Source organism: Labeo rohita, chromosome 17 (assembly GCF_022985175.1).
Source record: "Labeo rohita strain BAU-BD-2019 chromosome 17, IGBB_LRoh.1.0, whole genome shotgun sequence".
In the NCBI taxonomy this organism is placed as follows: domain Eukaryota; kingdom Metazoa; phylum Chordata; class Actinopteri; order Cypriniformes; family Cyprinidae; genus Labeo; species Labeo rohita.
In genome coordinates this window covers 22,414,592-22,427,665 of record NC_066885.1, presented here as the reverse complement: position 1 = coordinate 22,427,665, position 13,074 = coordinate 22,414,592, and the positions used below count along the sequence as shown (strand labels likewise).

The 13,074-nt window shown below is 34.1% G+C and overlaps 1 protein-coding gene across 8 annotated transcripts in view; it reads right to left on the bottom strand.

The window, feature by feature from the left end:
- Window positions 1–13,074, bottom strand: part of gphna (gephyrin a) — a 115,747-nt gene that overhangs the window by 39,703 nt on the left and 62,970 nt on the right. For 4 of the 8 annotated variants that reach the window (XM_051133721.1, XM_051133723.1, XM_051133725.1 and 1 more), the window contains 2 exons: window positions 12,140–12,271; window positions 1,210–1,251 (listed from right to left, as the gene is read on the bottom strand). In XM_051133721.1, coding sequence (XP_050989678.1) covers window positions 1,210–1,251; window positions 12,140–12,271 — 174 coding nt within the window. The remainder of the gene's footprint in view (window positions 1–1,209; window positions 1,252–12,139; window positions 12,272–13,074) is intronic. The other 4 variants (XM_051133722.1, XM_051133724.1, XM_051133726.1 and 1 more) reach the window with 1 other exon arrangement.

The following is a 13,074-nucleotide window of genomic DNA, read 5'->3' as shown; positions in this document are numbered from 1 at the left end:
TCCCACAAATTCTTTGGTTTTCCAGCATTTTTGTGTTTTTGAACAATGCCTATATGACTTTGAGATGCATCTTTTCAGACTGAGGGACTCATATGCAACTATTACAGAAGGTTCAAACGCTAACTGATGCTCCAGAAGAAAAAAACAAAAAACAAAAAAAAACCATGCATTCAGAGTCGGGGGTGAAAACTTTTGAACAGAATGGAGATGTGTACATTTTTCTTATTTTGCCTAAATATCATATTTTTTTCATTTAGTGCTGCTCTTCAGAGGCTACAGAAGATACTGACATGTTTCCCAGAAGACAAAAAAGTTAAATTTACCCTGATCTTCAAATTCAAAAAGTTTTCACCACCCGGCTCTTAATGCATTGTGCTTCCTTCTGAAGCATCAGAAGCGTTTGAATCTTCTGTAACAGTTGCATATGAGTTATCGTCAGTGTGAAAGGATGGATGTCAAAGGGTTATCAAAAATGCTGGAAAACCGAAGAATTTGTGGGACCTGAAAGATTTTTCTGAAGAACAGCGGACATTTTAACTGTTCAGGACAAACAAGGGACTCATGAACAACTATCACTAAACAAAAAAACACAGTTGTGGATCACTTCTTCAGATCAGTACTAAATAAACAATAACATGCATTTTGTATGATCTCTCTTATTTTGGTAAAATAATTTAAATTTTTAATGATTCTGAAAGGGGGATGCAAACTTTTGACCTCAACTGTATGAATCATGATAGCATTTGTAGACTTAATAATATATAATGTTTTAAACACTAATGAGAATCAATAATAGGGAATACAAAAAACACTTATTATTCTATACAGTTTTTCGACTTGATTTTGGGCATTTTTAAATATTGCTTACAGCAGCTTTAAATGTTTTTGTCAATTATGAAAAATACCACACGTATGATGTTATCCATTAATCAAAATATTGATTCTGTGTCACTTCATCCTTATTTAGGACAGTTATTTAGAGTTAACGAAACAAATGAATTGAAGGACACACACAAACACACACTCAAACACACGAAACAAACTACAGGGCTTTTTGGGGGTTAAAAAAAAATAAACCGATGAGACAGACTTGCTTTACAGGGATGAGTTGTGCACGTGTGAGGTGTGTGAGCAATGATTGGCCGAGTCTCTGAGAGGGACGTGGTTAGTCGCAGGGTGATGGACGGCGCTGTGTAAAACATGCTGTACCTCTGTGACACTATAAGTGGATGAACAGGAGGTGAGCCGGGCCTGGTGCAGGGAGAGAGGGAACAGGGAAGAGGAGGGTTAACACCACAGCCACAAGCAAGGGAAACACATACAAACAGCATTCCCGTCATTACAGCAGATCACAGGCAGGTGCTGGCCAAAACAGGGAGAGAGAGCATGTTCAGGACACCAGGACGCAGCAACCTCACTGCCAGTTTGACAGGACACAACTGCACATGTTTGTCAAGAGCTCCAGCGAGAGAGTCTTTTCAAACAGAAACATGCAACAAATTAGCTGAATAGATTAGAGTGATCGCTCACTCCAAAAAATGTAAATTCTGTTATTATTTACTCAATTTCATATCATTCCAAATTAGTAGGCCTGTCTTTCTTCCTTTCAAGACAAAAGGAGAAATGCTGAAGAATGTGTTGGCTACTCTTTTCTATATTATTAAGGAGAATGAAGATGCAGTACGCAGAGCTACAAAATGAGCAGAAAAAAAGACAAAAAAAAAGGGGTCCCAAACATGACACAAAAAAAGCCATGGCAATGAATTAAGAATTTGTTCCCAAAAATTGACCACATCAATTCTCTTCCATATAAAAAAAAAAATAGTCAGATGTAAACACGGACAGCAGACAGTAAGATTTTCAGTAGGGCTGGGTTTTGACACAAATTTCATGATTTGATTTGATTCTGATGCACAATGTTGCAATTCGATTTCCGATTCGATGTTGATTATTTTGGATATATCTCCCGTACAGTACATGCAAAATTTTCTTAAGGGAAAAAATCTTTCAACTAATGCTGAAAACTATACATGAGTGTCAGTTGGTACCACATTACTATTATATTGAAGATTATATTGATTTGTATACAAACACTTCATTAAAATTTAATAATAATAAAGTTACAATTCCATAATTATATTTCTACTCTAATTTGTTTTATGAAATATAAGCATTTAAATGGCGTCTGTCATAAAAACTGAACGGATTTATTCAAACTAGGGCTGGCAAACCCTAGTCATGATTAATCGCATACAAAATAAAAGTTTGAGTTTGCCTAATGTATGTGTGTGTACTGTGTGTAATTATTATGTATATATAAATACACACAAATTAATGTATATATTTAAGAGAAATGTTATTTATGCACAAAATATTTTTATTTATATATAATATAAATTATATAAAAATTATAATAAATACATATACTTGTAAATATTTCTCAAATATATACATGAATGTGTTTATATTTATATATACATAATAATTACACACAGTATACACACATACAGCAAACTCAAACTTTTATTTTGTATGCGATTAATTGTGATTAATCATTTGCCAGCCCTAATTCAAACAAACACTGAAGAACAGTAAAAAGTATAATGAATGTGTTAAATGGTGCATATATATTTAGCGAAATACTCCTCTCTAGAGTTCATTTTTCAGCTAACGAGTTTATGGTCACTGTTTTTTTCTAAGGTAAGTGTTACGTTATAGGAAATATTGTTTACAAGCTGTTATCTGTTGACATCTTCCTATGGTTGAAACACTGTTTGAGCGATTACATGAGACAGAATACTGATTTCGGTAAGTTGTACTCTTTCATTTAACATAACTTCAGATGTTTAATCCTATTTATTTTGTGCTGAAACTAGTATTAAAGTGGAGGACACGTGAACTTAATTCATGCTGAGGTTCTCTTGAACTGAGGCACTACAGAGATGTGTCACTCCACATTAAACAGTGCCAAAACGGCATTTATTGTTTGAATACTGTAATAAAATGGACAGAATTTGAAACTGAGACTTTGTTTCATATCAAAAGTAATTAAGCACAAAGCTTATCGCGATTTATTGGATGGGAGGCGTGCTACAATGTTCGATTTAAAAATCGATAGTTTCATAAAAATGATTTGTAGCATTAGCCAACAATACATTGTATGGGTCAAAATAATGCCAAAAATCATTAGGATATTAAGTAAAGATCATGTTCCATTAAGATATTTTGTAAATTCCATAAATATATAAAATATACCATAAATATATCAAAACGCACTTTTTAATTAGTAATATGCATTACTTATAACTTCATTTGGACAACTATAAAGGCGATTTTCTCAATATTTTGATTTTGATTTTTTTTTTTTTTTTTTTTGCACCCTCTGACTCCAGATTTTCAAATAGCATACACCAAAAAACATACATCAGCGGAAAGCTTATTTATATAATATTTTATATAATATTTATTTATATCTCAGAATATTTAAATCTCATCTGAAAAAAAAGGTTTTGTGGTCCAGGGTCACATATGGAAAATGAGCAGTAGATTCTGCAGCATTTCCCCTGTTGTGTCACATTGAAAGAAGAAAGTCATGTGGGTTTTAAACAACATGTGGGTGAATAAATGACGGCAGAATTGTTATTTTTGTATGAACTATCCTTTAACACCTACATTTATATTTAGAAGGAGGACAAACAATGGAAAACAGGATTTCAATCTACCCCTCTGACACTACACAATGCTTCCTCCCTCCATTTACAACTAAACTACCACAAAAAAGTCATTCAAAAATCGCCATGGTTACGACATCACAACCATGAGCACATTAACATATGACCGCCAACATTTAGTTATCAACGTCCTCTGTTTAACAACAGTGTGAATTAGGCTGTTTTTTTTTTCACATACAGCAAGCTATTCATAACAGAAATCAATTAAATATACAACTCTTACAGTAGTACATACGGTAACAAAAACAATCTAATCTGGTGCAAAAAAGTCAACTTGCAGTGTAAGATTGCATAAAAATGTAGAATATGGTTGTTTTAATAGACTGCTAATGTAGCTGTATGTCAAAACATGTATATGCGTATAAACATGGTTTATACTAACAGAGCCTAAAGAATAACTATGGGATGCAAGACGGATTGTAAATGGACACACATAACTGGACAAACGCACACTTTGAAATAAACAGAACTGGTCATGACTATAATACATCACTATTTGTCCTTGATGTTTTGCACCAGCCTTTAACCCCACAAACACATACACACACACACACACACATTAATGAAAAAATTAAATGCAGAGGTACTGCCAGATACAATATGCATCTCTTCCACAACTGTCACACAGCTGTCAGATTCAATGACAGGGCTGTATAGTAATCGCCACAGCAAGCGTAAGGGCCTGTTCTCCCCTTCACCTGATCTTCAATCTCCTCTCCATTCATCAATCGAACAGAGAGAGGAGGTGGGGGTGGAGTGGGCTCAGGGGCATAGGGTCATCAGACCGTCAATGTCCATTTATTGCACTTCCACATAGGGTAAGCACGGGCATGTCCCTCAAACCAACAGATGCAATCTAAACACGTTTGCAGCGTGTTTATACCTTGAAGTGCGAGCTTTCTGTTCCACCTGCTCCAAAATTTTGTCATTAACTGCTCACCGTTATGTCGTTCCAAACCCGTAAGACCTTTGTTCGTCTTTAGAGCACAAATGAAGATATTTTTAATGAAATCCGAAAGCTTTCTGACCCTGCACAGACAGAAACACAACTGACACGTTCAAGGCCCAGAAAGGTAGTAAGGACAATGTTAAAATAGTCAATGTGACATCGACTTTATTCAACAATTTCTCCTCTTGAACGAAGGTCTTATGGCCTTAACCCATGAGGTTTAGGTTACCTTAAAACTTCTGGTAACACTTTATTTTATGGTTTCTCAACTAGTTGCTTACTAGCATGCATATTACTAGAATAAGCAGCAAATTATGTATTTATTGAGGGAAAAGTCACAGTTGATAGTGAATAAGTGTTAGCGAACTTCTAAATTGTTTAGTATCCAAACAGTAAAAAAAACGGGACGTGGCTGCTAAAAACCAACCAAGCAAAAAATAATCACAGTATGATATTTCCTTCTAGTGCGAATGAGTTAACAGAGAAACCGTTTTATTTTAAAATCCTGTCGTGCATGTTTTTCTTGCCCTGTGTAGGTGAAGATGTGACTGTAATTTAGTAGAAGCACCGTTGTTTAATTACAGCTTCTTTTTTTTTTGTCTCCTCCATATCTGTCTGTTGCTGAAAGCCCCTCCAGGCGGTATCCTTAGCTAACCCTACCCCGCAAGCACACACCAGTGAACACGCCACACACTCGCCTCAGTGAACACATAACACACACACTGTCCCTCCGAGCATCCACAACTCCAACCACTGAAGCACAGGGAAAGCTTCAGTATGAATCTCTCTTTCTATATCTCATACTGCTGTTATCTCGTCTTATACATCACATACGCGGTGGGAATCACCAGTGATCAAGTGGAATGACTGCTGTTCTTATATGTGGCAATGTGGGTCACGCTACATTATGTTACAAACTACATAGAATAGAATAGAAAACAACCAAGTACTGGTATTTAATTCAGTCACATTGTGTTTTTAGTTGATATAGCCGCAACCTGGAATACCAAACCATATGGTTTCTCTAGCGATCGTCTTTATTCAATTAATCTTTTCCCCAGGTCAAATTAAATGAATTATTTCGCTAGTGCTGATATGTACTTCGCTACATTTTGAGGCCAACTACTTGACATGCCACAAAGGACGTTGTTGGAATTATTAAAATGACTGTATTAATTATTGAAACATTCCATTACCGTATCTGATACAAATCTTAAAGCTGCAGTCCTGGATTTGTCAGTACATGCTAGATGTGTAAAAATACATGATATAAGTGCCTAAAGGTGCCATCGTTTGACATTTGTTTACATGCCAGTCACTAAATATTCTAGCAGAGAGATGCCATGTTTTGACTAAATAAAAACAGCACTGCATATTATTAAGTTAGAATTCATTATAATTTATATTCATAAAATGGCTGTTATAAAACTCCTTGTAGCTCTATATAAAACTGCATTGTATCCCCACAATAAAAATAAAAGTGTGTGTTTACATGTTAGAATAAACAGTATAGCAGAGAGCATGTTTTACTTAATAATAAAATATAAAATGTTGTTCTCCATAATCTTCATAATCACAAAATAAAATTGTGTTTATAAGCCGGACTAAATATTATATTATATTATATTATATTATATTATATTATATTATATATGTAGTTTTTTTTTTGTTTCACTTACAACAGTTACATTGTATTGCAATTATATTATCTAATTCATAAATAAAAAAAGGTATCTCCAGAAATATATAATGAAAATTTGTATATATGCCAAGCTATAATATAATATAATATAATATAATATAATATAATATGTAGTTTTTTCACTTACAGCAGTTACATTTTATTGGAATTATATTATCTAATTCATAAATTAAGAATCACTTCTGTATCTCCACAATTACAAAATAAATTTGTGTTTATATGCCAGACTAAATATTATATTATATTATATTATATTATATTATATTATATTATATTATATTATATTATATTATATTATATTATATTATATGTAGTATTTTTTTCCCAATTATAGCAGTTACATTGTATTGCAATTATATTAACTAATTAATAAAAAAAAGGTATCTCCATAAATACATGAAAATGTGTATATATGCCAGGCTATAATATAATATAATATAATATAATATAATATAATATAAAATAATATAATATAATATAATACAATATGTAGTTTTTTTCACTTACAGCAGTTACATTTTATTGGAATTATATTATCTAATTCATAAATTAAGGATCACTACTGTATCTCCATAATTACAAAATAAAATTGTGTTTATATGCCAGACTAAATATTATATTATATGCAGCATTTTTTCCAACTGTAGCAGTTACATTGTATTGCAATATATATAAAATTCATAAATAATAAAAAAAAAAAGTATCTCCATAAATATAAAATGAAAATGCCAGGATACAATATAATAAAATACAATATATTTTTTTATTTCAGTTAAAACCATTACATTGTATTGAAACTACATTATACTTTCTTATATTATAGTTATTATAAATTATAACTTATTAAGCATGTTTTTCTTTATAAATTAACTTTTTATATTATATTACATTGTATTATATTATACTGGCAGTTACATTTTACCGGAATTATTTTATCTAATTCATAACTCCATAACTCCATAACTATATTATCTACATAAAATGTAAATTGTAAAACTCCTAAGAACATTGTATCCTCATAATGAAAATTAGAAATGTGTAAAATAACACACAAACACAGTGCACATGCACAACAACACACAGATGTGCACTTGCACAACATGCAACGCGCATAAGCTACAGAATGAGACAAACATGAATGCACAAGTTATAACCAAAACAACATTAATTCCCCCTGTAAGCGCCTGCACCTGGAGATGTGGAGCAGCACTGAAACTACACCAACCACATCTCCAAACAGTGGCATCCATTCAGAAAAGCCACAGTAACGTGTCCTGTACTACTACACCAGACCACTGCAGCTGTTATGAAACCAAGGGGCTGCTCCGTACGCCGTAGATCATGCACCCTGAAATCCTCCTGCCCCACCGATCCCCCCTGGAGTCTATCAGGAGCCCTACCGACCTACACCCCTCAAGCACGCACATCCAAAACAGACACGTGTACAACAAAACAAAGTGACGCAGCAGAGCGGAGAAAGATGGCGCTTACCATGCTTTATCCCGACACACAGAAGAATGCCGCACGTCTCTCGTGCACACACTGACACGCACGCACACACACACACTACACGCATGAAGCCAGAGTGTAGGAGGGGAGAAAGAGGTGGAGTGAGACAGCATGCAAAGCGGAGGATGAGTAAAAACCACTGGGATCTAAATTTGGAGGAATGCAGCCACAGATTTGAGGGATAGACGGCGTAACGGGGTTGACGGCTGTGTGCGGGTGCGGAGTGTGTTTTCTGAAATCAGATCGGCTCGGGCAAAGCATCTGAGTGGGTTTAGAAAGGGAGAGAGAGAGTGTAAAAACTTATTATGCATTATTACCTCTGCGTTTAGCGCGCTTGGAGAGCTCACAGCCAAACAGGGTCTTATGTAACAGCTGGACGTTGTGCTGAGGGAATGCAGCGAGCATATGTGTATGTGTGCGCGTGTTGCCGCCGGTCGTCTTGGATGATGTATGCTAGGGAAAGGTTTTTAATCACACGCTCTTTTCACACTACACACAAATCCAATTTGGTTTCACATGCCATCTTTAGGCCTGATTGTTGTTTTGATGAAATGTAGTTTGCTAGTTCAGACGACCAAGATTCAGTGAGTTATCATAGTAACAGGATTTTAAACGTAAAAGCTGAAATGTAGCCTCTGCTGTCTACCACGCCATTTTGCTGACCAGAAAAAGTGACATTTTACTCATTCATGCTTATATTAGTCCAGAACTGCTGATTTGTTCACTAAATAGTGAATATCACATAATTTGTTATATAAGGAAGAGTAACAGCTCCAGACTATATTGCGCACATTATAATTGATGTTACACACATTACCATTCACAAAATTTTGGGAAAAAATGCTTTTTTGGTTATTTTGTATTTTAATAAAATGTATTTTATTTTCACCAAGGCTGCATGTATTTGATCAAACTACAGTAAAAACTGATACTGTGAAATATTGTTACAATTTTAAAGTTTTCTGTTTTATTACACACTGTTGTTCAAAAGTTTGTGATCAGTAAGATTTTTAATATCTTTTAAAGACATGCTCATCAAAGCTGCAAAAAAATCCAGAAAAAACAGTAATATTGTGAAATATTATTTGAATGTAAAATAACTATAGGGCTGTGTATTGCCAAGAATCTGGCGATACGATACGTATCACGATACAGGGGTTGCGATACGATACGTTGCGATACATTGCGATATTGTAAACAAGGTGATATATTGGGATATTTCTTATTTTATGAATAGGACATAATTTTAGGAAAGCTGTAATTAAGAAAACACCACCATATGCAAAGCATTCAATGTTACTGAATCACTTTTTGTGCAGAACGAGTAAAGGGGGAAAATAAAGTGCTTGCAAGATTCTTTAGTTATTAAATGTATAAAGCAAGTGTCATGAATCTTGTATGATTATTATTTTTTTTAAATATCGATATTGCGTTTTTGAAAATCGATACAGTATCGCCAAACAAAATATCACGATACACACGTGCATCTATATTTTTTTACACCCCTATATGTGAATATTAAAAAAATTCTATGTGCATATATTTTAAAATGTAATTTAATCCTGTGATGCAAAGCAGCATCTTTACTCCAGTCTTCAGTGTCACATGATCCTTCTGAAATTTTTCTAATATGCATATTTATTATTAATGTTGAAAACAGTTGTGATGCTTAATATTTAGTTTGAACCTGTAGGTTTTTTTTTTCAGAATTATTTAATGAATAAAAAGTTTAAAATAACAATGTTTTTTAACATAGAAATCTTTTTGTTCATCAAGGAATCCTGAAAAAAAGAATCACAGGTTCCAAAAAAAAACAAAAAAAACAATATATATTAATAGTAAACATTAACCAGCACAACTGTTTTGTACATTTATAATAAAAGTAGTCCTAATAAATCAGCATATTAGAATGATTTCTGAAAGATCATGTGACACTGAAGACCGGAGCAATGACTGATGAAAATTCAGCTTTGCATTTCAGGAATAAATTATATTTTAAAATATATTAAAATAGAAAACCATTATTTGAAACTGTAATAATATTTCACAATATTACTGTCATTTCTGTTTTTTTATCAAGTAAATGCAGCATCAATGAACATAAGATAATTATTTAAAAAACATAAAAAAAAAAATTCTTACAGATCCAAAGCTTTTGAATGGCAGTGTATTTTTTTTCAAAATGTCATTTATTTATTTGGATAATTTACTCCAGTCTTCAGTGTCACATGATCCTTCAGAAATCATTCTAATATACTCAAGAAACCATTATTATCACTTTTGTGGAAACTTTTTTCTTCTTCAGGATTCATTGATGAACATTGGAAAAAACAGCAATTATTTGAAATATAAATCTTTTGTAACATTTAAAAAGTCCACTAACCCCAAACCTTTAAACAGTAGAGTATCTACTTGGAATCAAATCTGACAGTTCATATATTGGAATTATTTATTTATTTTTTATTTTTTTTGCTGTTCATGCTGTTCAGACAACAAGAAAACTAAATGCAACAAAGCCTAAGAACAGTTTCCCATCTCTCCTTTATGTTAATTTACTGACTCCACTTCCACTGGTGTTCACAGGTGAAACATTGGCCCCTAAGCCCCTAACTAAAACTGAACTGGCACCTTGGAAAATGACTAGTTATTGGAAGTCAAATCCAGTATATAATATATACACAGTATGTGGATTTCCTATAAAGTGTAATTGCAAGATACCTGCAAGATTTAAATCATTTCAAAGTGTTTCTTTTTAACAAGGTAGCGACGGAAATGTCATTTTTAAAATGACAAAGTTAAATGTATTTAAAAAAAGAAAAATAAATATGTGCACAGATGAACTATACACAATAAGACTAACAACATGCGTTAAAAAAAAAAAAAAAAAAAAAAACAGATTTTCATTTGATTTCAACTTTAAAATTACATTTTAAATTACATTTTCAAGAGCATATAAATTTGGCTATTTTTATGTGAGCCCCAACACAGTGTCTCTCTCTCTCACACACACACACACACACACACACACAAAATTCCCACCGCATATAAATTCTCCACACATCTGTGAACCGGCAATGACTATTTTATCAGGTCTGTGAATGTGATAGGTGCACCTCTCATCAGCACACACACACACACACACACATCTCAGTATGTTCTTTACTGCATGTAGCCTCTAACTGTTAAGTGCCACCTGACACCCTTGTTTAGCAACTAAAGCCAAACTGCCAGACACTTGTCAAAAAAAACAGCAGTCAGCAGAATTAAAAACCCAGCCTGAGGTCAAAGCTGAAGCTTAGAGCACTTTGCTGCAATTCTGCTTATCACAGGCTTTTCACATACATCCTAAAAAAGAAACGATACAAAGAGGGCTAAACATTTCCATTATATACTTCAAGTACTCGGCGGCATCAACTTTCCAAAGTCTAACACTGAGACAGAGTAATACTCCGATCTGCCAAAGGAAAACCACTGCAATACACACTGTGTTCACAAGAGGGAGACAAAAAAGCTACTAATAACTTATTCACAGCATGTTGATGAATTTCACACACACAACCTGTGAACTCATCGTCTCATGAACTAAACGAAAAAATGATTGCTCCTCACACAAATATGCACTTAATGTGTTTTTTGATTATGTTTTTGTCTGTCAATAGTGTCCACAAAAGTGTAGTATGTGCTATTTAACAGTCTTAAAATGCATTCTGTGACCAAAAAGTGCTCAAAAGCACACATTTATACCATGACAAACAGTTCAGAACGAGTTGAAATCAGTCAGCTACACCAGTAACATTTTTCACTCAAAAGTTGAGATGAAAGTGTATGTATGACAATGTATAATGTGACTAAATACTACATGGCGGACACAACGTGAGTTAGAGACTTAACTGTTGTAAAAAGAACACCCAAAACAGCTCCTAAACATCTTAAAGAAAAAAAATATTAATGTTGTAGCATTCATCTAATTGCACTGTTGGATCTAAAACAACAAACTGTTAACGCTACACGAGGAAAATCAAATTGACCGAACTTGAAATTCAGCCAGTGAAGAGTTCCCGCCTCTCTTCTCACACGGCCCAATGAGCAGAGTCACTGCTGTCTGGAATGCAAAGCAGTGTGTCAAGCAGCCAATGAGGTGGCAGGAGATGAGGATCCAGCCATGGAGGATACGGAGTGCATGGCGGAAAAGAAAGCTGAGGGGAGAAGGAATGGCGTGAATATAGGGAGAAGGGGGCGGAGTCTTACTTTGGGGGTGGGGCAGGAGGCAGTGGAGAGGCGGGACTGCTGAGCGCAAGGAGACTCCGAGGGCGTGGTGCTGAGAGAGGCGGTGTCCCGCGGCAACACCTGCACGCCTCGTGAAATGATGGACTCTGGTATCTGTAAATAGAAGACAGGGAGAGTCAAATTCAGTAAAAATAATGGCAGTATTCATTATACTCACTTAAAGGGACAGTTCACTCAAAAATGAAAAGGCTTTCTGAAGGAAATCAATGCATTTTTGTAAAAATATCCATTTTAAAACTTTATAAACCATAATCACCAGCTTCTGCTATTTTTCTTCACAAATTCTCGTTCTGTACTAAATAGTGACCAGTTTTTTGTTTTGCTTTCTCCTCTGAGCTTTCAAATTCGTCACTTCATCCTACGTCATTCAGTGGAACATCACTCTCATTTACGCATGTGCGACAGCCAGTGGAAGCTAGAGGTTATGGTTTATAAATTTTAAAATATGGAATTTTTTCTTACATATACACATCGATTCACTTCAGAAGGCCTTTATTAAGCCCCCGGAGCCGTGTGGAGCACTTTTTATGATGGATGGATGCACTTTATTGGACTCCCAAATCTCAACAGCCATTCACTGCCATTATAAAGCTTGGAAGAGTCAGGACATTTATTAATATAACTCGGACTGCATTCAACTAAAAGAAGAAAGTCGTATACAGGGTGAGTAAATCATGGGGTAATTTTCATGTTTTGGGGTGAACTATTCTTTTAAATATTATTTACAGTCCTTTTTTCATTATTTATTTAAAGAAATCAATATTTGTATTCACCAAAAACACATTAACTCGCTCAAAAGTAACAGTAAATACATATGTAATGTTACAAAAGATTTCTATTTCAAATAAATGCTGTTTGATTTTCTATTCATCAAAGAAACCTGAAAAATTAAGCAG